This window comes from Elephas maximus, chromosome 13, assembly GCF_024166365.1.
Source record: "Elephas maximus indicus isolate mEleMax1 chromosome 13, mEleMax1 primary haplotype, whole genome shotgun sequence".
In the NCBI taxonomy this organism is placed as follows: domain Eukaryota; kingdom Metazoa; phylum Chordata; class Mammalia; order Proboscidea; family Elephantidae; genus Elephas; species Elephas maximus.
Genome location: NC_064831.1, coordinates 54856246 through 54883313, shown reverse-complemented (window position 1 = coordinate 54883313; position 27068 = coordinate 54856246). Strand labels below are relative to the sequence as shown.

General features: G+C 49.8%; 2 protein-coding genes across 2 annotated transcripts in view; one reads left to right on the top strand and one right to left on the bottom strand.

Moving 5' to 3' along the window:
- Positions 1-618: 618 nt before the first annotated feature.
- OAZ2 (ornithine decarboxylase antizyme 2) lies at positions 619-13641 on the top strand. The gene is given in 6 exon segments (XM_049852645.1): positions 619-816; positions 9571-9646; positions 9648-9728; positions 11170-11345; positions 12156-12241; positions 12481-13641. Coding segments are annotated over 6 exon segments (570 nt in total). The 5' UTR covers positions 619-796; the 3' UTR covers positions 12612-13641.
- A 16-nt stretch (positions 13642-13657) lies between these two features.
- ZNF609 (zinc finger protein 609) overlaps positions 13658-27068 on the bottom strand; it is a 231649-nt gene continuing 218238 nt past the window's right edge. The window contains exons 5-10 of the mRNA XM_049852644.1: positions 23810-26150; positions 22553-22919; positions 20983-21158; positions 20533-20749; positions 19820-19898; positions 13658-19518 (exon numbers count right to left, since the gene is read on the bottom strand). Coding sequence (XP_049708601.1) covers positions 19825-19898; positions 20533-20749; positions 20983-21158; positions 22553-22919; positions 23810-26150 — 3175 coding nt within the window. The 3' untranslated portion in view covers positions 13658-19518; positions 19820-19824. The remainder of the gene's footprint in view (positions 19519-19819; positions 19899-20532; positions 20750-20982; positions 21159-22552; positions 22920-23809; positions 26151-27068) is intronic.

Sequence of the window (27068 nt, the reverse complement as noted above, 5' to 3'; positions counted from 1 at the left end):
ATTATTTGTTGAATGAATAAACGTGATTTGAGGTGACAGCAACTCGCTGTAATCTGAAGTATGACTTCTCTTGATTGCAATATGGGTTGGACTGTTGATAGCTGACAGCTTAGGTCATTGATCCGCATCGTGAGCTGAGGTAACTGACATTTGTGGGCCTTGGTTCAGATTGGGAATGTGCTAATATGTATGAAGCACACTTAGATTTCCGACTTTGTTTTAATAAAATATCCTCCCAGAGTCTACAAATGAATACATGGTCTTGCTGGGACCACGAAAACATGAAGTAGGGACGAAGACTACTCGGTCGAGTCAGTCCTCAGAAAACGCCCGCTGAACTACAACGCATCCTTCGGGACGGTCGCATCGCACGGCGACGGCCACAGCGACTGCCACAGGAGCCCCTGGTGTAGAAGCCCCCAAAGTCCGCTCTTCGCCCGAGTTTACCCCCTCCCCTCCCCCACCGCAACCGGACCCTGGTGCGCCTGCGCGGAGGTGGGGCGGTGCTTTGCCCTTTGTTGTGGGCCCCAGTTTCCCAGGACACCGCGCGGCGCTGGGGTGGGGCTATGCAGATGAGCACTCGGGGGCGGGGCGGTTGCGGCGGCGTCGGCGGCGGCCGGGGAGGGTCAGTTGGAGGCAGGCGCTCGCTGAGGCAGGAGGAGGGCTCTCGGCCCGCGGCCTGACAGGGACTTGCCCCGCAGCGATCGGCCCCGCGCGCGCGACCCCACACCCACCCACTCATCCACCTACCCACTCCCTGCGCCGCCTCCTCCCACCCTGAGCAGAGCCGCCGAGGATGATAAACACCCAGGACAGGTAACGGCCCGGCCCAGGCTTCTCACCCTCGTCCTCCCCTCGTCTCCAGAGGGCCTCCTCCGCTACCACCCAGCCGGGTCCCCCTACAAGGCCCCATCCGCCCCCCACCGGGGCCCGGCCCCACTTCAGCCACCCTAATCCGAGACCCAGCCCCACAGCTGGGCCTCCTTCCGTCCTTTAGCCCCTTCCCTCTCGCCCGGCCCATCCCCCTCATCCGGGCCTCCTCCCCGAAGCCCCCACAAACCCGGACCGAACCTTCCAGTCAGGTCCCCTTTTCCCTTCAGCGCCGCCTAACTGGGCTTTCTTGCTCATCCTGATTCCTCAAATTGTTTCCCATTCCCCAAATCTTTCTTTCTCCCTCTTTAAGTCCCCTCCTTAATTTAAACTGCCCCCGTCACCAGAGCGCTCTCATCAATGCCCCTCCCCCCATTCAGGCTCCATCCTTCAGCTTCTCAGCTGGAACCTTTACCCCCACTGCCCCCCAGGTCTAATGGCCTTTACAGCATGGCCAGGCCTCCCCTTGGTCCCTCACTCCAGCTTCATCTTTCCCTCGCCTCTCAGCACCTCTCCCAGTTAGGCCCATTTTTCCTCTCTCCCAACCTCATTCCTTCTCTTTATCAAACACGGCGTGATTCCTCCCATCTTAACAGAACCCCATCTTTATATCATTGACTCCACAGGACTCAGCCCACCCTACTTCCGGTGAAGGCCTTTAAGGGCTGCCGCCTTTCCCTGTACCTCCAGTGACTTCCCATCTGGCCCCAAGACCTGGAAACTGGGCTTTTGCAAATTTCCTCCCTCAAAACCTAACCCTAGCTTTCCCCCATTAACTGGAGAGAGAGGCTGCACATCTTTCTGAAACTGAGCACCAGCGGTTAAACTTGCATCCTGTGTCCTTCCCTCTTCCCAGACCAGGCACAGCTCACCGGTTTTCCTCTGTGCTTCTCCTCTCTTTTCGCCTGCGCAGCCCCTCTCACCCATCTCTGCCTCACACGTATCCCGTATTTCTGCCCCAAACGCTTCTCTGTGCCATAATTCCCTGATTCTCCACAGTTTTTAATTCCAGTTGCCCCTTATACATCAGGATGGCTTCCACTTAAAATTTGGGCCCAATTCCCTTCCTCACTTTTTCCCTAGACCTGTTGCTGTCCTCTCCAAAATGAGTCTGAACCTCATTGGTTCCCTGCACCAGACCCTTTGTCCCCAGAGTTGGCCTTATGGCCTCAGTCCCTCACTTGGGCCTCATTGTTTGGCAAGCAGATCCATTCCCTGCAAATCCTCCTTAAATTGTACCATGGTCTGTCCAAAACTAGACTTTAGATCCCTTTACAAACATGGCCTTCCTTGTTCCTTATTGCTTTTCTTCATCTGGGGCTCAAGCTGCCCCTCATGGTTCTTCTCAAATTTGGGTTTCCTTCTCACTAAAACGGCCTTCAACTTTCTGTTTTCTATCCCTTCAGCAGCACCATCCTTTAATACTCTCCAGGTTTGCTTGTGTTTTTCAACCTTGGCTGCACATTTGAAAGATCAGTCACCTCGATCCCACCTTCAAAGAGTCTGGTCTAATTGGCCTGGGTGGAGCCTGTGCATCTAGGGTTAAGAAACACTGCCTCTTCCCACCCCCATAAGGGCCTCAGCCCTTCCCATCATATTCCTTTAGAGTTGTCTTTCTCCATTGACAAGGGCCTTAGCTCCTTCAGGAATTTCTCAGTCTTTCTCAGATACTATTCAGAACTACTCAGGGTACCCACAACAACCTCTGAATTTTACCTGGAGTCAATCAGTTCTCAGCCATTAGCCTTTTTCTTCCCTCAATTCTCAGACTGTATTACACCTCCCCCCCTTCATTTCTTTCCTACATGCAGAAAGAAAATAAACTCCCCATTTCCTGGTTTGTTCTGGTCCTATTTGACCCATTATCCCCGCCTCCCAAGCTGTTTACCCACAATCCCATTCTGTTGTCATATTTTCCTTCCCTGAGACTCTCCATGTCCATCCCCCTTTGCATTCCTTTCTCTCTTTTATTCCATTTTCTCTAACCCAGCCCCTTTGGAGCTAAGGAGGCGGAGGTGAATATATGCTTGGTGGTGGTGCTGGGTACAAAAGGTGTTACTTGTGGTAAAGAAGGTTGTGTGTGCGGAGGATAGATGGCAGGTGTGAGAGAGGGCAGGATGAAGTACCGGGGCAGAGGGAAGCAGAGGAACCTACAGAACAACCCACCGAAGGGGTGTGTGAGATGGATTTTTTTTTTTTCTGGTCTTTTGTTTGGGTTTCTCCATATTAGGGGTTGGAAGGTGGCGTGGTCTCAGCAGGCACTCTCTGGAGTCCCCCAGCTGGTCTAGATGCCCCGTCCTTTGCAGGCTGAGCCCTGGGGGAGTTGAGCACTTGGGACCAACACAGACTGAAGTTGAGAGACCTGTGTTCTAGTTCTGGTTTAGCTAGAGTGCTTACAGGTAAAAAGAGGCAGTTAGGTTAGCTTAACTTGAAAATTCCTTCCAGCTTTCTAAGTGGCAAAACAGGCTTGCCTGTCTCCAGGGCCCTTGCTCAGTGTGTTGGTAATTTGAGGGGCTTGGCTGTATGAAACGCAGGTGGAGGGAGGAGCCAGCTGGCTTGCCAGGGCTTGGCTGGAGCGAGGCCTTGGATCAGGCTCCTCCACTTTGGCCTGGGGGTGGGGTGGTGTGTGCAGGGTGTCTGGTTTCTTTGAGTTATGGCAATCCTGTCTCCATAGCATGTTTTCCAGCCTCCTCTGGCCTGCCCGTGACTTTCTAAAAGGAATCCTGGTAGAGCCCTAACTAGGGATTCTGATAAGAGCCGGATGTTCTTCTCAGTCAGTGCTCTTAGTGTTTTGTGTCCACAGAGAAGGGAGCTGGCTGGGAGTTAAGCTTTCCCATTGGGTGGGGATGGGATTTACAGTTTCCCTGGCTCCAGTGAACTACTCAAGAGGTGGAGAGACTTGGTTTCCTGGAAGAAATAGTTGCAGGGGAGCAGGCAGTGTGTTTTGAAAACAAGCTCTTCCTTTACAGTTTCATTCTGATTGGTACCTTGAAAATGTCCAAATTCCTGATGGTGGGGGAGGGAAGACACAAGTACAAGCAGTTTTATTATGACTTTTGAACATGAGGTTTAAATCCAAGGAAATGATTGTTGCATCAAGCTGCATAGCCTTTCTCTCCCTGTACTTTTGGGTACAAGGAGACAGTTTCTGTCTAGGGCTGGCTTAGTGCCATGTGCCATACCATATGTGAAGAAGAGCTAGCCCTGGCTTGATAACCATGTTAAAATCAATCTTTGTGTTGATGGGCCTTGAGGAGAAGCAGTTGGTACTACAGATATTTTTTTTTTTTTTTTTGGAGAGGCGGGCAAGGCGCACTATGAGTGTCTTCATTGGTTTTCTGGGTAGTGGAATTTCTGTTTCTCCCCCAAGAATTTGGTTTTGGTTATTGCCTATTTATTGGCACTATGGCTTGTTGGGTGTGGGGTGGTAGGGCAAGCTAGTTTTCCTAGGATGTGCCTCAGGGTCACCCCACAGAGTTAGTACAGTAAGGAATCCCCCCAAATTGGAGGTATGCTTCAGAAAGGACTACTAATAGCATTTCCCCACTCTGCCAAGAAACCCGAATTTAGCCTTGGAGTTGCTCAGAGATACGAAAAGGGGCCTGAGAAGTGGGGTAGAGGGATGTTACAAATGTGCATGTCTAGAAAAAAACGAGTAATTCATCCCTTTTTGAAACAGTATGCAGTGTTGATTCAAGGTGGTGCCATGATTCGGAAGGCTATGAACTCTAATTGAAAGCTATAGACCAGAAATGGCTGAGTAGGTGAGCAAGAATTTTGTTACTTGAAGTGAACAAAATGATAGTTTCCTGTTAGCAGCAGCAGAATAAAATGCTTTGTATAAAATGAGTCTTAAGAAAATTCCCTAGGTCTTTGATACTCTAGAAACAATGAAGTAATTCTATCCTGAGAAGGAAGGCTGGAGCTGGGTTATGAGCTTACTATACGAACTAGATGTAGGTGCTGAAAATATAAAATTCAGGTCTTATTTTAAAGCATGATCCCTTAGCTACCCATCCACCCTTGGTAGCCTACATGTGACTGTGCTTACCTTCGGTGGAAGAGGTACTGGTGTCAGCTGTGTAATAAAATCTCTCTTAAGAAAAAGATAAACCTCAGAGGCACAGATATTCTGTTACCATGAGTGTGTGTCTTATAGAAAATCAGCCAAAATCCAGTTTTGCTTCAACCTGTGATTCAGAGTGGTGATGTCATTGTCTTTATAATCTTGCTTAGCAAGTAGACTCCTTTTGGAATGCAGAACAGCCCCAGTGAAATGACTTATGCCTGGCATCTGCCCAGGGCCCCTTTCTCATATGGAAGGGGGATTGGCAAATGGAAATTGGCCTCTATGGTTACAGTAGACCAAAGGTAGCCATCACCTGCCACCTTTCTTCGTATTTTTTTTTTCCAGCTAAGTGCAATGGCAGCCTTGGGTTGGTCCCCCCATGAGAAGGGATTAGTCACCAGAAACATTCCCTAGTCTCAGAGTAACAGCAGCCTGTGTGAGGGAGGTTAGGGCACCCTAGAAAGGGTTCTATGAGGCAGGTGGAGACATGAATGGGTCAGAAGAGGCTGAAAGAGGAGAGTGAATGAAGAGTACTAGGAATGTGGTTTTTATGTGTTTTGATTTGCTAGCAAAAGGTCAGTAATACCAGGGCCATCTGACCCTCTTCTGACAGGTAATGGAAACCGGAGAGAAAGGGTCGGGACCTGAACAAGCTAAGGAGGCCATGATTCAAGTGAAACTTGATCAAAAGCATATCAAGAAGAATTTGAATTCAAATATTTGTAGCTGAACGGAAGCTAGCCACAGGATTACTTTTATATTAAATCTCTATTCTGCTGTACCCTACTGTGAGCCAGCCAAATATAAAGATCTAAACTGACATCAAAGTCAACTAGAAGTGATTCTTCCTTTAATGGGAGATGCTTTACTTCATCAAGATATTTAAGGTTAATTCCATTAAGGAGTAAGCACCCTAGAGATTTTAAATAGGATTCGAATGATAAAGATTTGATTTGCCATCAACATTCCCTAGGAATACATCTGTTGCATGTATTTTAAGTGTCTCTGTAGCCAGTATATGAAATTATAACCTGCTAGCCCTGGTGACCTAGTGGTTAAGAACTACGGATGCTAACCAAAAGGTTGACAGTTTGAATCTACCAGGTGCTCCTTGGGAACCGTATGGGGAAGTTCTACTGTCCTATAGGGTCACTATGAGTCAGAATTGTCTCGATGGCAACGGGTTTGGTTTTTGGTTAAGGACATTTCAAACAACAGTTGCACAGAATGCTTTAAATTACGGCACCAGGATGTGATATCTTAAAACGCTTATGTGTGTCCTAAGAGTGTTTTCAAAGGCAAGTCTGATAACAACTGAGAAAATAAAAGGCACTAACAGATTGGCTCTAATCTCCCATCTCTCTTCTTAAGTGACTTGGATGCTGGATATCTGACACCCTCATTTCCGGTGTGGTGTATTTTTTTTCTTCTCCCCAGGCAGGACCAGCCTAGCTGGGTGTTTGTGTTCAGTCAGGTGCATTTGATTCTCTTTGGTCAGCCTGATCTGTACAGCCTCAGGACTGACCTTAAGTCATCTTTGTGGTGGTAGTGATTAAACCATGGCTGCTCCCCAGTGGAGCGAGCAGGATGTAAGGAAGGACTGGAAAAAGCCAGGCACTGGATCCAGTTAGAAACAGGACTGAACTGAGTCTGAACCCTAAACTGGTTTGGATCTTGTGACAGGAAGGCCTGTGTTTAGAAGCTGCTTTATCTTGTGCCTGAGTTGGCATATCTTGCCACAATATCATTTTGAACACTAAAGCTGATAAGAGAAGAGAGGGTCATTGCTGGACAATTCATGTCCTTTAATTTCTTTAATCACCATGTACTTACCCATTGCCCTTCCCTTCTCACTTCAGAAATGAAAATCAGGTTTTCTGAAAGAAGCAATTTACCATTCACAGTAAGTAACAAATCAGATCCATTATGATGGACGATGAAGATAATTGATTGTGATCTACTGTCTACTAAGCTTATCCTAAGCCCCAGCCATTTCTCTTAAAACAAACCAAACCCATTGCCATGGAGTCGATTCCAACTCATAGTGACCTTATAGGCCAGAGTAGAACTGCCCTATAGGGTTTTTAAGGAGCTGCTGGTAGATCTGAACTGCCGACCTTTTGGTTAGCAGCTAAGGCTCTTAACCACAGTGCCACCAGGGCTCTGCTGTTTCTCTTAGGGAACTGGAATTGGATCCCAGGGTTGGGGGCTTGAAATATCCCTCCACCCTCACTCACACACACTTATACACTTGCTTTCTGGTGCAGACTTTGTGGGGGAGGAAGAAAGTCTCTGGCATCCTTGTGTGGGGAACTACATGATTTGTTACCCCGATACGGACTTCTTGCATTTATTTGATGAGGCGAGAGATCAGGAAACTGAAAATATCAAGAGCTCATGGATTACTACTGGACCACAGGGCAGGGCCCAGGGATTATTTCTAGGAAAACTGATTCTGGGTCTAAAATAAAAATCCCACCTTATTCTGATCTTTTCAGAGGGTTGGCCTCATTGCTTCTGCTGTTTGCAAGTAAAAATTTGCTCAGAATCAAGCTGGTGGCTGCGTATGCAGGGCAGGGGTCAGGTGGGGCTTTCCTATCTAGAGATGGTTGGACTAGTAATTCTTCTACAAGTAGGAGCCTGAAGTTAAGTGGGTTGGCACCAGAGTTCTGGAATTGCAAGGGCCTTGGCGATCCGTTTGTCGTGTGAACCTAAGCAACTCTCCTGGCATGTGAGGCTTTGTCTCATCTGTCAACCCCAGAGGGGGTTGCCCACTTGGGGAGCTCCACTGACCAGTACAAGGGAGCTGACTTTCTCCCTGTGGCTCAGTCTCCCTGGTGCTCCCGCAGGAGCCTCAAGCCAGGCCAGAAGTGGCCACAAGGGGATGAATGGGAAGGGATCGTCACGTGGGGCTTGTGCGTGCCTTCGTTGGGGAACTCATCTTATTTCTCCCTGCCCGGACGCACTATTATTTCTGTTCCTTCACACAGTAGAAGGGGGAATCATAATGGCTCAGTGTCTCTAGCCATTATGACTAGCCAAAATAAATCTGTCTTTGGAAAGAGTCAGTAGCATAGTCCTCTGTCATGCCCCTTGTGTTAGCAGCTGTTGGTGAGACCAGGAGTAAGGCAGGGGTAGGGATAAGGATACCTTGAGGGTTTCCGGAGGAGGCAGGGGGTGAGCATGTGGTTATCACCCCCAGATATTGATGCTGCCCCGGGCCCATGTACTCTTCTCTGGGAACTCCATTTTCCAAAGAAATGTCCAGGTGTACTTTTAGGTCCCTAGCTGAAATCCTTGAGTGAACAGCTCCTAGGAGCTGAGCTACAGCAGGGGGTAGTTTGGGGTACCACTACTAAGGGACTATGAGCTGAGCTACAGCAGGGGGGAATTTGGGGTGCCAGTACTAAGGACTAAGTGGGGTGCCCCTTTGGTGGTTGTACCATTGCCACATCAGGTGTGAGTTCATACTGTCACCCTGAGGAGAAGTGAAGAGCCCAGATCTGGCATGCCCTGCCATAAAGGACAGTGTGAAGAGCCATGCCTCATGCCATTTTACGACTGACCTTCAGGAAAAAGCCCTGATTTCTAGCATTAGCTAATTTTTTGTGGTATAAATACTCCCACCATGGCTGAGTGCAGTTGCCCTGAGGCTGGTGTATTACGGTCCTGGGACAGGCCTATTGCTGAGTCATGGCGTACAGACACAGACAGTTTGCCTCTTTCCCTGCTTCACCTGCCCTTTGCCTGGGGAGTGAGCTTATTTACTCACTTGGTGGCATCTCAGTCTAAGGAGCCACTCAGCTCGGTTCACAGAAGGCAGCGGAGGTGACAGGCAGTGCCTTTAGGAGCTGTTATCTGATTATTGGCTTCCTTACTCAGGTCGCAGCATGTCTTCCTCCTCCCAGGACCTCCCAGCCCCCTGAGCTGTCCATTCTGACCACATAGGTATTACCAAACTCCCATGCCCAGGTCAGATCCTGGCAAAGAAGTGCAAGGAATCTAGCATCTGGTGGCACGTTAGGGACAAATTCATATGCCATAATACTTCTATGTACTGGAGTGTGCCTTTGCTCTGGGGGCCACATCCCTGTATTAATTCAGTTCTTGGCCCTAGAGGGATTTGGGTTAGTGATTTCTTATTCCAGTTTCTTTGCTCAGATGGGGGAATGGGCCATGATTGGGAAGGTGGCCTTTGGAGGTCCTCAGGGAGATGGTACCCAGCCTGTATGCCTCTGCCCTCCAGCCTGAAGTGGTTGTGTAGGCTGTGACTCCGCCACGTAGGTGCTGAGGTGCTGCTGGGGTAAGAAGAGGTAGGGGATATGGTGCCGTCCCAGGCAGGCTTTGTCTAGCTGGCTAGCCTGGATCTGGTTCCTCCCAGGGCCTGCCCAGCACCACAGAGGTTTGTTTAAGTTGTTGGACAGGTGCTCCTCTGGTAAGAAATGTCCACCTAGACTCACTGTGCCTCTGCAGAGGGCAGAAGTAATTCTGGAAGCTGAACCGAAGAAACTGGGGCAGTGGTGTGGCCTTAGAAGACTTGTGTAGGGACAGTGAGGGCAGGGGGTGAGGTGGGATGTCGCACTAAATCTTCAAGTCTTGGTGCTTACTGTCTCCCCCTTTGTCTCTTGCAGTAGTATTTTGCCTTTGAGTAACTGTCCCCAGCTCCAGTGCTGCAGGCACATTGTTCCAGGGCCTCTGTGGTGCTCCTGATGCCCCTCACCCACTGTCGAAGATCCCCGGTGGGCGAGGGGGCAGCAGGGATCCTTCTCTCTCAGCTCTAATATACAAGGTAAGGAGGCCCGGGAGCGGGAGGCTTGGGGGAGAGCCTTCTCAGACACAACTGAGCTCAAGGACAGTAGTCACTTTCTTTGGTTCTTTAGTCTTTGGGGAGCCCTGGTGGCACAGTGGTTAAGTGCTCAGCTGCTAACTGGAAGGTTGGCAGTTTGAACCCACCAGCAGCTTCTCAGGAGAAAGATGTGGCAGTCTGCTTCCATAAGAATTTCCAACCTTCGAAACCCTGTGGGGTCGCTGTGAGTTGGAATCAACTGGATGGCAGCGGGTTTGGTTGGTCTTTGGATTCTTAGGCTGGGCCAGTGGGGGGATTGGGAAGGACTCTGGACTGAGGCTGTGTGTGATGCTGGAGAGTGCTAGGGGAGGGTGTCAGCATCACATGAACACCTGCTGTAACCTCAGCTTGGTGGCCAGCACTCAAGGAGTGCAGTTTTAGGGTCCTGGGTGGGAGTGGCACAAGAGCTTTTCTTGATGGTACTCCTCAGTTTCCCTTGAAGTGCCAGGAACGTTTTCCACTATGTCCTCGACCCTTGGGCATTCTGACTTGTGTTGCCTACAGCCTGATGCTGGGGGTGGGAGGTAGTGTATAGACGGGAGGTAAGAGGAGGAGGCCTTGCATCTCGATCACCTGTTACCTGGCAGTACAGGTTTTCCTGTACAGGAAAACCTTGGGAACTGCTTCAACACCTCTCCTTTTTTCCCCCAAGAGCGGTCTGGGCTGGAGCAGCCAGCTGTTTGGTGTCTTTTAATCTTCTGTGATTGAGGCTGTTAATCTTCTGTGATTGGGGCTGAAGTTGGTTTAGCTCCTCCCTAAGACTGGGGCTGAAGGGTAGCGGGGCACCTGAGCTCTGGTCTCTTGAGATTGTGCCCAGGTGTGGTAACACAGACCTGCAGTCCACCCAAGCAGGCTTGGGTTTGATCCTGGCCTCTGACAAGCCCTCACACATCCTCATTCATTTTTTATGTTTCCCTTTCAGAGGGGGGAGGGAAATAGCATGGTGCAATAGAAAAAGCATGGACTTTGGAGTTAGAGAGACCTGGACTTGAACATCAGCTCTGCCATTTACTAGCTGAGGAGCCTTGGGTCAGTTACCTAATTGTTCTGGGCCTTACTACCTCATATTCAAATGGGGATATTAATGCCTACTTCAAGTGCTTGTCATGATGACTGAGGTAATACACGGAAAAGCACCTTGCACAATACTTGCAGCTAGCGGACACCTGATAAATAGTCCCTTCCCATCACTCTGGCTTTGGGTTGCAGTGTCGATGAGCGATGGCTCCATTTAGCTAGCATGCAGCTCTACATTTTCAGGTGCTTCTATCCCATGCTACCCTTTGATTGAGTCCAGGGGATTCCCAGCACCACCTCAGTTAGGGAGCATATGATGTGGCCAGAGGCAGTAGCGACCTGGTCCTCTGCCCTGTTTTCTCCCCAGGACGAGAAGCTTACTGTGACCCAGGACCTCCCTGTGAATGATGGACAACCTCATATCATCCACTTCCAGTATGAGGTCACTGAGGTGAAGGTCTCCTCTTGGGATGCAGTCCTGTCCAGCCAGAGCCTGTTTGTAGAAATCCCAGATGGATTATTAGCTGATGGGAGCAAAGAAGGGTAAGGAGCATGTGCTGGGAAGGGTAAGGATTAAGTGGGGAAGGGGTGGTGTGTGCTTACTGGGGGTAAGACATGCCGGGGCATCCGGGCCTTCTCCCCTAGCTGTAGGTTTCCCAAACAGATACCATTTTGTAACACATTACCTTAAGCCAGTATAACAGGCCTGCTCTGGTTATAATTAAAACAGATCATTATCACATTAACTAAATCTCTTCCAGTTAATTGTCCATGGTTCATTCTTTGCAGCAGACACTAAATCCCCCTTGATCTACCATACAGTGGCACAGTTCAAAGTCCAGGAAGCTCAGGGATACAGAGTGGGCTTTCAGTGGATTGGGCCAGGCCCTCCAGGTAGTCAGGTGTGTGAAAACTGCCCTGAGGAATGAGTCAACTTGAGGGGCCCCAGCTTCTTTAGAAAATCCTTGTAGGCTGGCAGTTAGGGCCCTGAATCCATCTCAGGGGCAGCTTATCATTATCAAACCTTGGCAGTCTTGGGGGACCCCTAAAGAGCTGGTTCTCTTTCTAGGCCCCAAACTCTTGCCTTGTGAACTCTTCTAGTTAAGTTAGCATTAATTTTACATGAAGAACCCGTTTTCAGAAGAGCTAATTCAGTGACCTTTCTCAGGTGTTATGGCTGAACTCAGGGCTGCCAGGGTCTTATATAAGAACCTCTCCCTGGAACCTCCCTATTTATAATACTGGCTGTAAGCATCAAAAAAAGCCTTTTTTGGGGGGTGGGGTGGGGGAAAGGTGGGTGGGAAGGAAGCCTAGGCAGGAGGGGTCTGAGTCGTTTTCTTTGCCTCTCGGCAGATTGTTAGCACTACTAGAGTTTGCTGAAGAGAAGATGAAAGTGAACTACGTCTTCATCTGCTTCAGGAAGGGCCGGGAAGACAGAGGTGAGGAGTCAAAGCAGCCTGAGACCTACTGCCCAGACAGTGGGGCCTAGGGAGGAGAAAAGGGGGCTCTTGCACAGCAAGGGGGTGCTCTGAATCTGCCTTACAAACCCTGAGAAGTCATAACAGGGGTTGCCCGAAGGGTTAGAGGCTTATCTATTCCATCTTCGTTTTGGATTTTCCCTTGATGTCAGCCTACCCTTGTGGTCATCAGAATTCTTTTTCCACTCTGTCTTCTGCAGCTGCACTCCTGAAGACCTTCAGCTTCTTGGGCTTTGAGATTGTGCGTCCAGGCCATCCCTGTGTCCCCTCTCGGCCAGATGTGATGTTCATGGTTTACCCCCTGGACCAGAACTTGTCCGATGAGGACTAATGGTCACGGAGGATGCTCTGCCCAAGAGCCACACGGGGGAAGAGGGGAAGGTCAGGCAGCCCTGGGACTGAGGAGGGGGCTCCTTGCTGTCTAGGGAAGGACGCTGAGGGGCTCAGGGTGAGGGTTGCCTATTGTGTTCTCGGAGTTGACTCGTTGAAATTGTTTTCCATAAAGAACAGTATAAACATATTATTCACATGTAATCACCAATAGTAAATGAAGATGTTTATGAACTGGCATTAGAAGCTTTTTAAACTGCGCTGTGTGACGTTATCTATCTAGTCTAGGGGAGGACACTGCCTAGAGGGGGCACCGTCTAGGCCCAGGGGCAAGGCCTGGAGGGCTGTTGGGCAGCACTGCCAGGCTCAGGTGCCCCTGCTGTTGGGCTTTCTTTTTAGGTTTTTAAGATTTGTGTATTTTTCTTTCCTTGCTTCTGTTACCCCAGGGGCTCCTGGGGATAGGCTTTCCAGCCCCTGGGCAGTGCCCTTCAGTTCTCTGACACTCCACCTGGGCTTCTCTTTGTGCATTTGTGTCTGGCCTAGTAAGCAGGTCTGACCCCTCCTTCTTTACAGCTTGGTGTTATTCTGGCACTTGGTTAAGATGGCTTCATCTGTTTAATGTTACCAATGCATTTTAAATAGGGGCATTGAAGTTTACTCCTACCACCAGGGCTTTTTGGGGGTGCCTGGGCCTTAAAAAACCAGTAGCCAAATTCTAATTCTCCAATCATTGCTAGGAGTCCTTGCTCCTAGCTGCAGGCTCAGGCCCTAAGGTCGTCTTCCTAGGGCCACCAAGAGCAGAGAGGAGAAATAGCAACTCAGGGCCTGGGAGTTGTGGGGGGAAATCTATTCTTAGGGACTGGATGCCTCTGGCTGGCTGAGTACAGTGGTAACTGTCTCCTCTCCCTCTCTAACAGGTTCTGAGTAGTGCCTGTGACCCTGCTCTATAGGACCTAGGGGTGAGACTGGGGGTGTAGAAATGGCCTGCCCTTTTCTCTTTTAACTGAACAGCTTGTTCTAAGGGGGAACGAAGGGGGAGAGATCTAGTTTGGGTGAGGGGGTGGGGGTGCCAGGGAGGCAAGTGTGTTGTGTTACTGTGTCAATAAACTGATTTAAAGTTGTGGTTGGTCTGTTCTTTATTCCTGTGCCAGGATCACCTTCCTACCATGACTGCCTTTTCAGTCTAGAGCCTAACCTAGTGGGGATGTGGAAGAAAGCCACAGTGCAGCGGGCCAGGTTAAGTCTCTGGAGCCATGTTAAACTATGAAATGTGGGGTTGCTAGGAGTCTGGGCCATAGGCCAGAGCCCCTGGAGATAGGTGTGCACATATCAGCTTCATCCAGGAGAGAAGCTAGGCCCAGGCTCCACGCTCTTCTTAGGTCTTCCTTTTTTATAGAAGGCTGGGCCCTGAAACAATTCTGGCTTTTGCGTGGAGCTTGCCAACATTCCCATTCCTGGAAGTCTTCAGAGGTAGCACACACCTTCCCTGGGAAGATACTTCTCTCCTTTTGGAGCCCAGGGCCCTAAGGCATGGACCCACCAGCCTGACAAGAAAGCTCTTAGTGGCCCTGTAGGGGCTCGCATCCCCTTCACCTACGTTCTCTTCTTTTTTAATTTCTCAAGGGCTTATTAGCATTTTTCCTTATTGCTTTCTTTTTTCCAAGTGAAGTGCTGGGCATGTTCTCCCACCTCCTTCAGCTCTGGAGCTAGCTGTCTGCTGTTGTGCTGTGGCTGTCTTTAGTTTTTCCAAGGGTCTTTGGCTCATTTTCATATTATTCTTGGCACTTGCTTGTGTTTCTGCTCTGGGCTAAGCCATTATTAACCTGGGACTCCACCTGGTATTCATTAAAAGAAGTGAGTGCAAAAAACTCCCTCAAGTATTAGAGCAGGTCTGGGCCTAGAGAAAGTCAGTTGAAATCAGAAGGGCTTGAAGATGTCTACCAATGAGAAGCTAATCCCAATAAGCGGCCTAAAGGCAGTGACTGAAAACAGTTACTACAGTGAGATCTTGAGTGCAGAGATCTACGTGAAAGCTGACAGTGGCCGATTTCTATATGTAGGCAGCTTAGGGTTCAGGTGTTAACCTCAAACCCAAGGAATCTACAATTCAGAGATAAAGGAACAAGACAAAACTCAGTCCTTTTCTCCAGAACTGAATGGATAGGAAACACACCTGAGATTCCACTGCCATCTGCTGGTGGCTCCTCTTTAGTACAGCCAGAGCTAAAACCAGTTACTGTGGAATACAGCGACCCCGTGTGTGTCAGGGTAGAACTGTGCTCCACAGGGTTTTCAGTGGCTGATTTTTTTCAGCTGTAGATAGCCAGGCCTTTCTTCTGAGGCACCTCCAACCTTTCAGTTAGCAGCCAAGCTCAACTGTACCACCCAGGGACTCCTACAGCTAGAGTTAAAAGGGCTGAACTGGAAAAACCTAGGCACTCAGGCTAGATTTCCCTTTTAAAAAGGAAAACTTTTCTTACTGAAGACCACTGATAGGAGAGAAATAACGGCTCTGAAAGGCTACAAACCAATCCAACAACGACAAAAAAAAGCAACTTAGAAGGTGCGGTATTTGTTGGGATTGTGATGCAGGATAAAGGGAGATATGTGAAAGCCAAACTACGTCTAAATTTAAGAACAGGGACATTAAAAACTTTATTCAATAAATACAACAAATAATTTAAAAATATACTTCAATTCCAAAGCCAATTAAGAAAAGGAAATAGGGAAAAAGGGGGAAGAGGAAAGGAGAGGAAAAGGAGAGAGGCGGAACAATGGTTTGGTTGGGTTGTTTCAGCATGTTACCACCCTTTGAAATGCTGGCCAAACGCTCTTGACCCCAACACCCATAGCCCTTGTTCTGGTGGGTAGTCGTAGGAGTCCGTCAGCCAGGAATGATGCTCTGTCTGTGGGATCAGAGCGCTCTGGAGGCTGGAATCTGGGGGGAGAGCTGGGAGACAGTTTCTCGTTTCTCACTCCTAAAAACCCTCCATCCTGACTCCCAGGCAAGTTTAAATAGTGCAAACTCTTAGGCAGAGAGCTCCCAGCTGCATAGTTTCACAGGTGAGTGTCCAAAGCCAGGGACTCCAAGACCTGTGTCCTGGAGTACCCAGGGGTCCAAAGCCACTTCGGTGAATGGGATTTAAGGGTGACAAGAGGAGTGGACAAGCCAGCACAGTGCTGGGCAGGAAAGGGCTGTGGAGCAGGGAGTCTGGACACTGGGTTCAAACAGCTTGCCATCAGCCAGGAAAGGGGAAGCTGAGGATGCACACGGAGCAGACCAGGAAGATCACGAAAGCCTAGGGGGTAGGGAGAAGTTGGGGAAGGGGAGGCAGCTCAGCAGCAAACTCCAGGAGAAATAACCAGCAGCCCTCACAGATTGGTGATTGTCTCTTAAAAAGATTTATTTTCTCTTCTTGCCTGAATGTACAAAGGCAAAAAGAGTACAGTTTGTATATATATATATTTATATATATATATAAAAAAACAAGGAACTTGGTAATGTACACTTTACAGAAGGGAAGAATCAGGAAGACTGAAATTAAATCCAACAGAGCAACGCCAATGAAACGAAAACTATGAACATCAAAACTGCCCCTCCAGCCCGGGCCTCCAGCTTGCCCCAACCTGCTCCCAATGGGGGGCTGAGCACCAAGGCAAGCGGGTGGGCTGGGGCAGGAGGGGCTCGATCCTGGGAGGGGCCCATGGCAGGGGATCACTGGAAAGCTTCCTGGGATGTCCTAGTAATAAAGCCAATGACTAAGGCCCAGCATTATGGGGCCAACTAGCTGCCCAGTTGAATCTTGGGGGCATTAGAGTAGACACTGGGATGGAGAATAGGGTCTATGGGATATAAGTGACATGGGTGGCCTCAAAGCCCATATGCAATAACTCTCTAGCCCTTCTGCAGCCTTAACTCCCTAAGCCAGTCCTCCCACCTCCACCTTGGAGCCTGGAGAGAAGAGATCCAAGAATCACCATTTCATTTCACAGGGTGCCCTCTTACCCTTCTGTATGTGGTCCTTTGACCTTGGGAGGTATGGGGAGGGTGGGGTAAGAGGAGGAAACATCATATGTGTACAAGGCAGGGAAGGAGGGGAGCTGGCACACCCTGAAGAGGAGGAAGTAGACGTGAATCTTAAAGAACAGATCTCCTCCAAGTCTTAGCTACCCCACCTGGGGATGAGGCTCTTTCTCTTCTCCCCTAGGGGAACCCCAGTGAGAAATGTCCACGAAGGCCTAGGTGGGGTGGCTCAGAGAGAACCTTGGTCTGGTGGTCTGGGCTCTTAGCAGCAAACTCCTCCAGCCCTTGCTCCTGGGGTGGGAAGGGGGTTCCTGCTGCATCCCTCTGGCCAGACCATGGGTGCAAACGTACCCCCGGCCCCGTGTTCCTCCTCCCCAAGTAGGGAGGCTGGAGGCAGACAGCAAACCTCTACTCAATACTTGTCAAGGATCTGCATTTCCTCTATAGCTGCTGCGGCTGCTGCTTTGTGTACTTTGAGGGAGGGAAGACCGGACCTGGTAAGGATCAGGGACCAGGAAAAGGCAGTGCCATCCTGCTGCTATTGCTTTCACCTGCTCTTCTGAGCAGCTCCTACTCTTCAAGGTATAAGGGAATATAAGGATCAAAGAGCCAAATGGTTTTTAAGGAGAAAAAGAAAAAGCTGTTCCCTTCTGCAGAACCCAAGACTGCCCTGCTAATATAGAGGCTTGCCCCTCTCTGTTAAGAATGAAGTGGAAAGGGCGGGAGAGTAGGGCCACACCTGCCCAATGGGAAAGAAAATTACTCCAAACAGTTTCTTTACAATATGTACAGAGCACGCTGTAGGCCAGGGCCACAGATACAAAACACACAACAATATTTAAAACAAATAGGAACAGAGGTGGGCCCTTGGTCTACCCCACAGGAGCCTACGAGGGCATCATCACGCTGAAATTCAGAGTCACCTTGGAGGCAGTGACTCAGGTTAGGTGGGGTGAAGATGCCCACACCAGCTACTTTCATGGATAAAAGGAAGTCACTGCTCCGAGCACCGCCCGATGGGGCGGCAGGAAGCAGAAGGAATGATGGGCGAGAGGGAGGCTGCTTGGGGCTGCCGAGAAGTCTAAAACATTGGAGTTTCTTTGCGGGGAGGGAAGGTTCAATCCAACTCGAACAAAAACAAGGACATGAAGCCTAGAGGAAATGTCTGTAGGTCAGAGGTGGGTCCTCTTGGGCAGATGACCTCAAGCCTATCTACGTCTAGGGCTCCAGGCTTCTTGGAAACCAGCCTCTGCTGGGCATTGTGCTTTCTGTCCTCCGTCTCCCTCTTCTCCAACCAAGTCAGAGCCAAGTCCCTGCCCTTGCCACTTTTGGCACTCTGGTCACAAACACCCTTCTTTAGACTAGGTTGCCATCAGTCTTTCTCTCTCAATTCAGAAGGCCTAGGAAAGACAGGAGTGGGAGAGAACAAAGGGATGATACCTCAAAAGCAAAGGAAGAGCAAAGGCGCCTCACCCCTTGGGGAGGAAGTGACTCCAACAAAGCTACCAAATCACTGTCACTTTCTAAGCAAAAACAGCACAAATCTTGGACCGGGAGACTGCAGTTTTAGGGACAACAGAGAAACGTCTGCAGCTTCAAAGCACAGCTATGCTGAGTATGCTCTGTGGCTCTGAGGAGTAATGGCTTAGATGTGTTATCCCAGGATCTAAGAAACATAGCCTCCCATGGCCAGTGTGGCCCCTAAGACAGAAACACGTGTGTTACATAGAAACACAGCTTATATTGGCACACACGGAGGTCAGATTGAGCTGTATAAAATCATGTACTTGCACACAGAGGAACTTGGGCTGTATATACTTGCGGCCCTAAATGAGTAGGATACTCAGGTGGCTGAATGGATAGAATATCTCTTAAGAACTGTTGGGTGTTCCCAGGGCCTTGCCCCCTGGGCCTTGCCCTAAGGTGACCTGGCAGACACCAAAGCTCCCAGTGCTGGGGGGGATACCATTTTATCTGTCTGAGTCTTCAGAGCCGGGCAGTAGAAAAGATCAGTGTGGGGACCCCCTGGGAAAGGCACCAAGGGGTCAGGAGGGGAGAGAGAAAAGGGCAAGAAGATGGGGGAAAAGCAGTAGGGCTCAGTGGGGATGCAGGTTCTATTTCACAGGCTCCATTCATGTCCAGCTCCAGCTCACTCCCAGTATCCCTGGGGAGTCCTGTGTTGGTGTTGGGACCCCTGCCCTCTGCCTGACAGGTAGCTCAAGGCCCTGGTGGGGCAAATGCTTTGGGTCTTCCTTCCCAGGCTGGGCTCTGAGCATTTATGTGTGCTCATTGAATGGGAGAAGTCTTCATATTTGAAGACCCTGTTTTCAGAATTACATAAAAAAACAGCCCCCAATTTCTTTCCTGAGATTCTAATTCCTCCATGTGCTGCCAGTTCCCAGGGCCCAAACCGCTGGGGAGATGCAGGATCTGGTGGTGGTGGGAATGATGGTGAGGGGGATGGCTGCTGTGCTGTCTTCAGACCTTACCCAGTGCTTAGGGGTCCCTCCCTGGGGGGCTGGTACTGCTCCAGCAGCTGACCAAGGACTTGGGGAACAGAGCAGTGACTTCTCTGGGCGGAGCCATGTTCCCCTGGTTGCTCCCCATGCCTTCAACTCCGCAGAGGCCACAACAGTCACAACTGTGGCCGAGAGAATAAATATTTTTGCTAAATAGCAGCTCTCCAGCTCCTGAGGAAGAGGGAGGGGCAGGGGTCCGGGGGTCTGGTGGAGGCGAGAGAGCCAAGGGTCTGCCTTCAGCCATGGTGGGAACGGCCAACAGGATGATCAACACCATTTAACTCATGTCTAAATGGCACCTCCAGCGCCTCCTTGGCCGAGCCGTCCGGGCCCGTGAAGCTGACTTTATCCGGGCACTTGGTGTTCTGCAAGGGAAATGTGGACAGATAACCAGGCACTCAGCCTGCTGGTACTACAAACCACAAGGTGGCGCTCCAAGAAAGGAAGCCGCAGGGCAGGCTGTACATGTCCCTAGGGGACATCTGTGCTTCACAGGTCCTCGCAGACACACATGGCTTCATTGGCGATCTCGTACAAGAGGCCTGGCCAGGGTTCCACCATTTTCACACTGCCATCCCCCCGGCTTGGGCTCCACAGGGATTCCGTGATCCAAGCAGCAACTATCCCTGTTCTATGTGTTGCCCCAAATTAACAAAAGTTACTTACCATTCTCACCTCCGGGGGGGTGGGTAGAGTGAGGGAGTGGAGCCTTGCTGGCTGGCAACAATAGCCGTAGAAGAAAGCCCTGAGTGAGGAGGAAAAGGCATTAGTGTGCTGTGCCCAGAGCCCTCCTATTACCTGCTTTTCCTTTACTAGCTGGGTGGGTGGGTATTGGGAGGAATTTTTCCTTAAATTCCTAGCTCCCTTGAGTTTTGGGGTGTGGCCAGATACAGTGGCTGGGGATAGACAGTAAGGCTCCATTCTTCAGCTGCTTGTTTCTCTTTGGCTGTGGAACACTTGTTCCTTATTCTCTGGAATATCAACACCAATATTCTAGAGGAGTTTAAGGGTCACCAAGCTCCAAGGGAGGAAATAAATGCTGTATGTTTTAATGACTACCTGCGAGGGGCTAGGACTCTGGGCAGACTGTTGTTTGTTGTGAGTCGATTCTGACTCATGGCAACCATGTGTGTGACAGAGTAGAACTGCCCCATAGAGTTTTCTTGGCTGTAATCTTAACAGAAGCAGATTGCCAGGCCTTTTCTTCTGCAGTACTGCTGGGTGGGTTTGAACTGCCAACCTCTAGGTTAGCAGCTGAGTGCAAACCACTTGCACCACTTTGGGACCCTCTGGACAGACAAGAAGTTAAAAAAAAAAAAAAAGGGGGGGTTCTTGCCTGGCGTCCCTTGCTACTGGGATGGAGATAGACAAAGGCTTACCTGCTGCATAGGGTAAGTTGTACTGTGCCGGGAGTAACGAGTAACCCAGGTGGTGGTGGTGGTGGTGTGTGGACATCAGGCGCTGGGAAGGAGAGGTGCGAGGCCGGTCTACGCTCCTTTCACCCCCGCCTGCTCCCCCGATGCTGCTACAGCTGCCAGCACCCCCAATCACCCCACAGGCTCCCCGATCTCTCTCCTGAGCAGTTTTATCACTTATCTGGAAAGGAGAGCAGACACAAAAGCACTATAGTGAGACAGGCACACGCATACAAGTGAGATGCTCAGGGCCCACATTACGACTTCCTAATAATGCAGAACACTTAAGAACCCAGGAGGTGTCCAGCCCAAGCGGCACTGCGGTCAGGACCCAAACATGCCCACCTTCTTTAAGAGCCTGGATGTGGCCTTACTGGTCTGTGGATAACAGCCAGTGTCACTGCACGTCCTTACCGTGGGAGACTTGCTCTTGTAGTGACTGGCATGCTGCTGCAAGATGTCCAGGGCTTTGGACTCCGAGCTGGACTTACAGCTGACACTGGGGCTGGCTCGTGCCTTGTCGGCATCCTCGCCCCCTGAGACCTTGCTGCCGTATGGGGAAAACGAGTAGCTGGAAGGCAGGTAGGAACCTGGGGAAGGAGAAATACAGCCTTAGTGAGCGTGGTTAGCTGGGCACCAGCTTTCCCAGGAACAGGCTGAGATATTCTCTACCACGGTGTCCTTAGGCTGAGACCATTGGCTTGTCCTTTCTTCCCCAGGTAGGAACCCAGAGCCCTACAGGCAAAATTAGCTGAGGGACCTGAGGAACATGGCTCTCAGCTTCCCCCAGCCAACCTCCCCAGCCCCACCATGGCTCTCTGAATCAGACTCAGAGACTCATCTTGGAGAGGTGATAATGGTGAAGTGGAAAGATCATAGGATTTGGAGTCATGTGGCCCTGGGCTCAAATCCTCCTCCTGAGACTTACTAGCTGGGTAGCCTTGAGCAAATTAACCTTTCTGAGCTTCAGTTTCTGCATCAGCAAAATGAAGACACCAGTATTTATTTCATAGGCTGACAGGAAGGATTAAAAAGATGATGGGTATAAATCACCTACTACCGTCACCATACTACTCAATAAATGGAAGCATTATTTTTATGTAGATGAGTGGGGGTGACAGGGAGAAAGAACTACCACTAACTGCATATCTCTCTTTGAAAAACTCACTTATGTTACACCAGAATGTGAAGACTATTTAGGCTGCTCTCCTGCAGGGAGTTGGGCGCTCTGAGGAGTGAGTTAAAGAAGTACCCTTCCTTCTACCCCAGAAGCATCCACATGGCTCTTCAGACAACAGAAATCAGTGAGCAGAGCTGAATAAGAGCATCTCCTTCCAACAAGTTAACATTTAAACCCTTACTTTGTGCACTCCCTTCCCCTCCCTGGAACTCATCGACAGCAGTGTGAAGAGCTTCTCTTTCCTAAGCAGGACTTCTCCCCAGTCTGATTTCAAACTGCTCTTTCCACCAGCTAAACAGATCTTGCAATTGAATATATGCATTGTCCTGGTATGAATTTTAATTGCTGCACATGTCTCCCCTGCTACAATAAATCTGTAAGCTCCTTGAGTGGAGGAAGTTAGTCTTTTGGACTTCTTTTGTATTCCTCACAGTGCCTAGCACACTGCAGAATGTAAAGTATATGCTTCAAAATACCAGCTGAGGGAAGACAGCAGTGGTGGACAGGGAGTTTTACCTTCAGTGATCAATGAAAACTGGTAGAGGCTGCCGTCTTGCTGGAGTGAGAGAGGGAGGGGTGGTCCCACACACTGTCACTGGGGGCCATTCAAGGAGCTCAGGTTTAGTGTGGCCCTTCACAGAAAAACACTTTCCAAAAGGTGCTGTTATCTAACTGAGGCTCCATAAGCCTTAACCCAAAAACCCAGTGCTGTTGAGTCTTAGGGCTGAGCAATCAACTCTGGATTTGCAATCTGTGCTGTCCCCCTTCCCAGTTAGCGAGCGCAGCTACTCTGGGGTGCTGTACCTGGGTAGTTCTGCATCATCACAGCAGGCATGCCCCGGTAGCTGGGGTGGCTGGGGTCGTAGGACTGGCTGTAGGAGTAGCCGTGCATGTAGGGGATGTAGGACTGGTGCTGGGTGAGGGGTGAGGACACAGGCACGTGGACACCTGGTCGGGGATCCTTGCTCCCAAGGCGGGAATCCTCAGCTGGGGGCAGCTTGCAGTCACTACTTGTGCTTTCCTTCCCATCCTCCTTGGGGACTGAGTCCTTACTCCGACTCCTCTCCTCCTTCAATTTGCGGTCCCGCTCCTCTTTCCACCGCTCATCCTCTGGCTTGATGTCTGAGTACTTGGCAGGATAGACATATGTCCACATCCGGGGCTCTGCCTCCTATGACAATTGCAGAATGAGGATTGAGTGTGGTATAGATGAGACAGAGAGCCATTTCAAGCCCAAGGTCCCAGGAGGAATATCAGATAATTACTAGATACCTGGGGCAGAGTATGATCGTGGCCTCTAGTGAGCTTCCTTTACAATCCAACCCTGGTCCCTCTTGCTTAAAAAGTCCCCATCCCCTCCCCCTCAAAGGAAACCAGGTGGGGTGAAAGAAAAGAAAAATCTAGCAGTGGATGTTTTCTTGGAGACAAGCATTCTGGGGAAACAGCTCCTTGAACAGAAGAGATGTCCCTTTCCAAAGATATTTGGGTTGTTCCAATTCTTCAGAGCAGACTCAGGGGAAAGCTGTAATACAGCCCAGGTCAGGGGAGAGGGGTGTTAAGTACAGCACCATGAGGCAAAGGAAGACATCCCATCTTGTGAGCGGGACAGCATGTGAGACTCCGCATCCTCAATTCTAACTCTGCCTGTTAAATCCTTCCTAAAGTCACTCAATTTGAATAGCACACTTTTGGCCTACTCTAAAATGGGGAGATCGCCATGAACTCATTCCACAGCAACCAAACAGTGGAAGAAACATCGGACTGTAGCAATCGAGATACCTGGGTTCTAGTCCGAGCTCTGCTAGTGAAGCCCTGAGTTACCCTAGACAAAAAAGCTAACTTAACCAGGCTTTTTTGTCAAATGGGAAAAACACCTTTTACTGATGTAAAAGTGCTTTTAAGAAACATGGAAATGATTTACAAAGGTGAGGCATTTAAAATGAAAGATTTCTCCTGCTACTCTCAACTCTGTCGAACCCCTACGTAAGGACAGCCCTAACTTGTGAGGAAGAGGGAAGACTCTCAAAGGGTATTTCCACTTCCTATCAGGACAACAGTTACCTGTCGGTACCAGAGTATTGGATCCACCTCTGCCTGTCGGCCACACTCAGCACCTGTTTTGGCCTCAGAGGCCTCCTTGCCAAGGTGGCTGGCTTCACTCAGTTTCACTTTAAGTCCTTCCGGGGCCTGACTGGGGAGTTTTGAGGAGTCATCTAACTTGGGAATGATGACTGATTTGGCAGGGTCGGCTCCTGGCTCCTTGGCCTTGCCAGGTCCTGACTTCACCAGGTCTGTCAGGCTGGGAGCCTTGGTGAGAGTTGGTGGGATGGACGGCTTTTGCTTCCACTCTTCCTTGAGTGCTGCCTCCCGCTCCTTCAGGCCCATCTCTGCCTTTTTGTCCAGGCCCCGCTGCTGCTGCTCCAAGCTCTGCCGTTTCTGCTGTTCTTCATATTGCTGCCGGTAAGCTGTGTTTGTGCTCAGGAGGTGGGTGTGGTAACTCTGATCGCTGTAGCCATAGGGGGGCACGTAGGCATACTGGTTATAGTACAGAGACTGCATGTACATGTTGGGGCGCTGCTGGATGACAGAGGGCTGCTGACTGGAACTGCTCAGCTCTGGTTTCTTATCCTCGCAGACATCGTTCTTTACTTTCCCCTCTATGGTCTCAGGTTCCTCATCCTTTTTCGTCTTCAGGGACTGGCTCTCCACTCCTGCCTGGCTGCTGGGGTTCAGGGCCCCTGGGCTGGACTGGGCATAACTTGGAGAGTAGTAACTCTCAAACCCTTGGTAGTATGGTGAGTCTTTGTTCTGTGGCTGAGGGGGGAAAAGAGTTTTCTTAGCCCCTTCCTTAACCAACTGTTCAGGGTCCTTGGATTTGACACTGTCCACCTTGCCTTCCCCGTCCTCCCCAGCATCTGAGATGTCTGAGTATGCAGGGCTGTTGGTTTTGACTGAGCTGGCTTCAGCTCCATTCTGGGTCACTACATGTAAGGGAGTCATGGGCTGGGTAGGGGTAGTGCTATCTAGGCGGCTACTGCCTCCAATTGAAGGGCTGGGAGCATTGTCCGTGAAGCTGTAGATCTTGTCGGCTTCAGCCTTGATGCTAGCCAGTCGGCTCTGGTGGGGGTCTGAAGAGCCATTTAGGAGACCCTCCATTTTCATCGCATCTCCCGATGATTCCCTGAATGGGCTTTTGCCTTCTTCTGCTCGACAAACCTTCCCAGGAGTCAGGGGACTTTCAAGTTCCTTTGAAGATTCCTTCTTTTTTTTGTCTTTCTTTTTCTTGTCCTTGGCTGGAGTCAAGGCAGGGTTGACTGTGAAAGGTTCTCCCATCACAGTGGGCTTGGGCTGAATGGGTTTGAGTTGGGGGCTGTTGGGCATGGCTTGGACCACTGTGGTGGTCAAGCCTGAGGAGGAGCCTGGGCTTGCTGCTGTGAAGGTGGCTGTCTGGAAGGTGTAGATTTGCTGTGGGGGGATGGCAGGGGCAATGGGCCGGGCTGACTTTAAGCTCTTGGAAGGAATCTTTTCAGGTTTCAAACTAGAGGTTTTTTTACATTTTTCTTTTTCCATACACTTCCTTTCCAAAGAATCAAAGGCATCATTGCTTGTTTCATCCATTACTGAGGGTCCGTCATCAGATCCATCATTGGATAAGGCCCCAAGGTCTGTGTCCCCTTCCCCACTCAACTTTTTCTTACAGAGACCTTTTGTGCTGAATTTGCTTGAAGGAGAAGGGCTGTGGGGCTCTACGAGCCGAACTTTGGGGGTAGCTGAACGGGCAGGGGACAAGGAACCTTTCTGTGAGACAGATGCACCATTGCAACTCCCAAGTTCTGCATGAAGAGTAGGCTCCTCTCCATACTCGCTGTCTCCATCTGCTTCTGGCTTGCTGTCATCATCTGTATGGGCATGAGCTTGGTGGTACTTAAGTCCATTGATGTGCTTGTACTTCTTGTTGCAGTTTGGGTGGGGACAGTCAATCAGGACAGGGGAGGGACAATTTCTGTCCAGAACAGTGGGTTCCATCTTGGTCCCAGGAAGGGGGCCAGTGGCTGAGCCCATGGAATTTGTACGGACACGCTTGCTCCCTTTGGAGTCCTCTGAGCTAGAATTTAGCTCCATGTCTGAAAGGGGTTTGTTTTTCCGTTTATTAGCTGAGGAAGGGCTGGCCTTGACATCCTCAGAGGTGTTGCTCGCAGGTGGGCGATGCTCTGAAGAATTTTGGCTACCCCGACGGCCTTTACTATTGGCTCCCGCCCGGGTTTTGCTGCTAGTGCCGGTCCCTTTGCTGTCAGAGGCTGCAGCTGTCTCACTGACAGGTGTGTTACTGTTAGGACGCATTCGTTTGCCTCTACCCCGACCATTACGCATTTCCAAGTCACTGGTGGGGGAGTCACAGAACCTTGGCAAAAAAAAAAAAAACACAACAGGATATCATTAAGAGTAGAAAACATCTTCAAATCAGCTTAACTACAGCCTCTAAGAACTGTTCAGATGGTAACTACCATTTTCAATGAATACGATTTGTTAAAGAAACTTCTGCATGCATGGGAACTGCATTAAATGGTGGGCTCCTAGAATGTTATCTGCACACTAGTTGTGAATTATTCCCCTACATTTCCTTCTAAAGACTTGTAGAGTTTGTTCCGTAAGGCAAGCAGCAGTCATGTCTGCATTTCCAATATGCAGCTATAGTCATGGTTTTAGGAAAGACTTCAGATATCATCTAGGAAACTGAGGCCAAGCATGTTGAGTGACTTGCCCAAGGTCACATGGTTGATTAATGGTAATGCATGGACCAGAATCTGGCTCTAGTTTCAGCCCACTGCTTTTTCCCTATACACTTTGCCATGAATGTATAGACAAGTAGAACAGAACACCTCATCCATGCTAAGAGGTCCCTAAACATCAGATGTAGCCAATGGTACACAAGTTCTCGGTCTGGAGGCCTGCAGCTAGAAGTCATTCCTCACTGGTCCTAATGCAGCTCTTCTTGGAGCTCGGTACACTGCCTAGAATGAAATCCTCAGCTGAGGTTGGTTCCTTTGTAGATCTGAAGACTGTTCTATCTTGTCTCAGGTGCAGCTGGAACAGGCTGTTTCTAAGAAAGTGGGAGCCACAGCAATGGCAAAAAAAGGACAAATTCTGTCAAACATCTTCTTTGTGTTCTCAGAACTCTTCTCCTATGAAGTCCCTTACTTCTTCTTTGTTATCACCTACCCTTTCAGCTCCTATCCCTCTGGGCCCTAATATGTCCAAAGCAAAAAGACATCCTTCCAATAGGTTTCTCAGAAATGCAAAGGGAGAATGTAAAGAACTT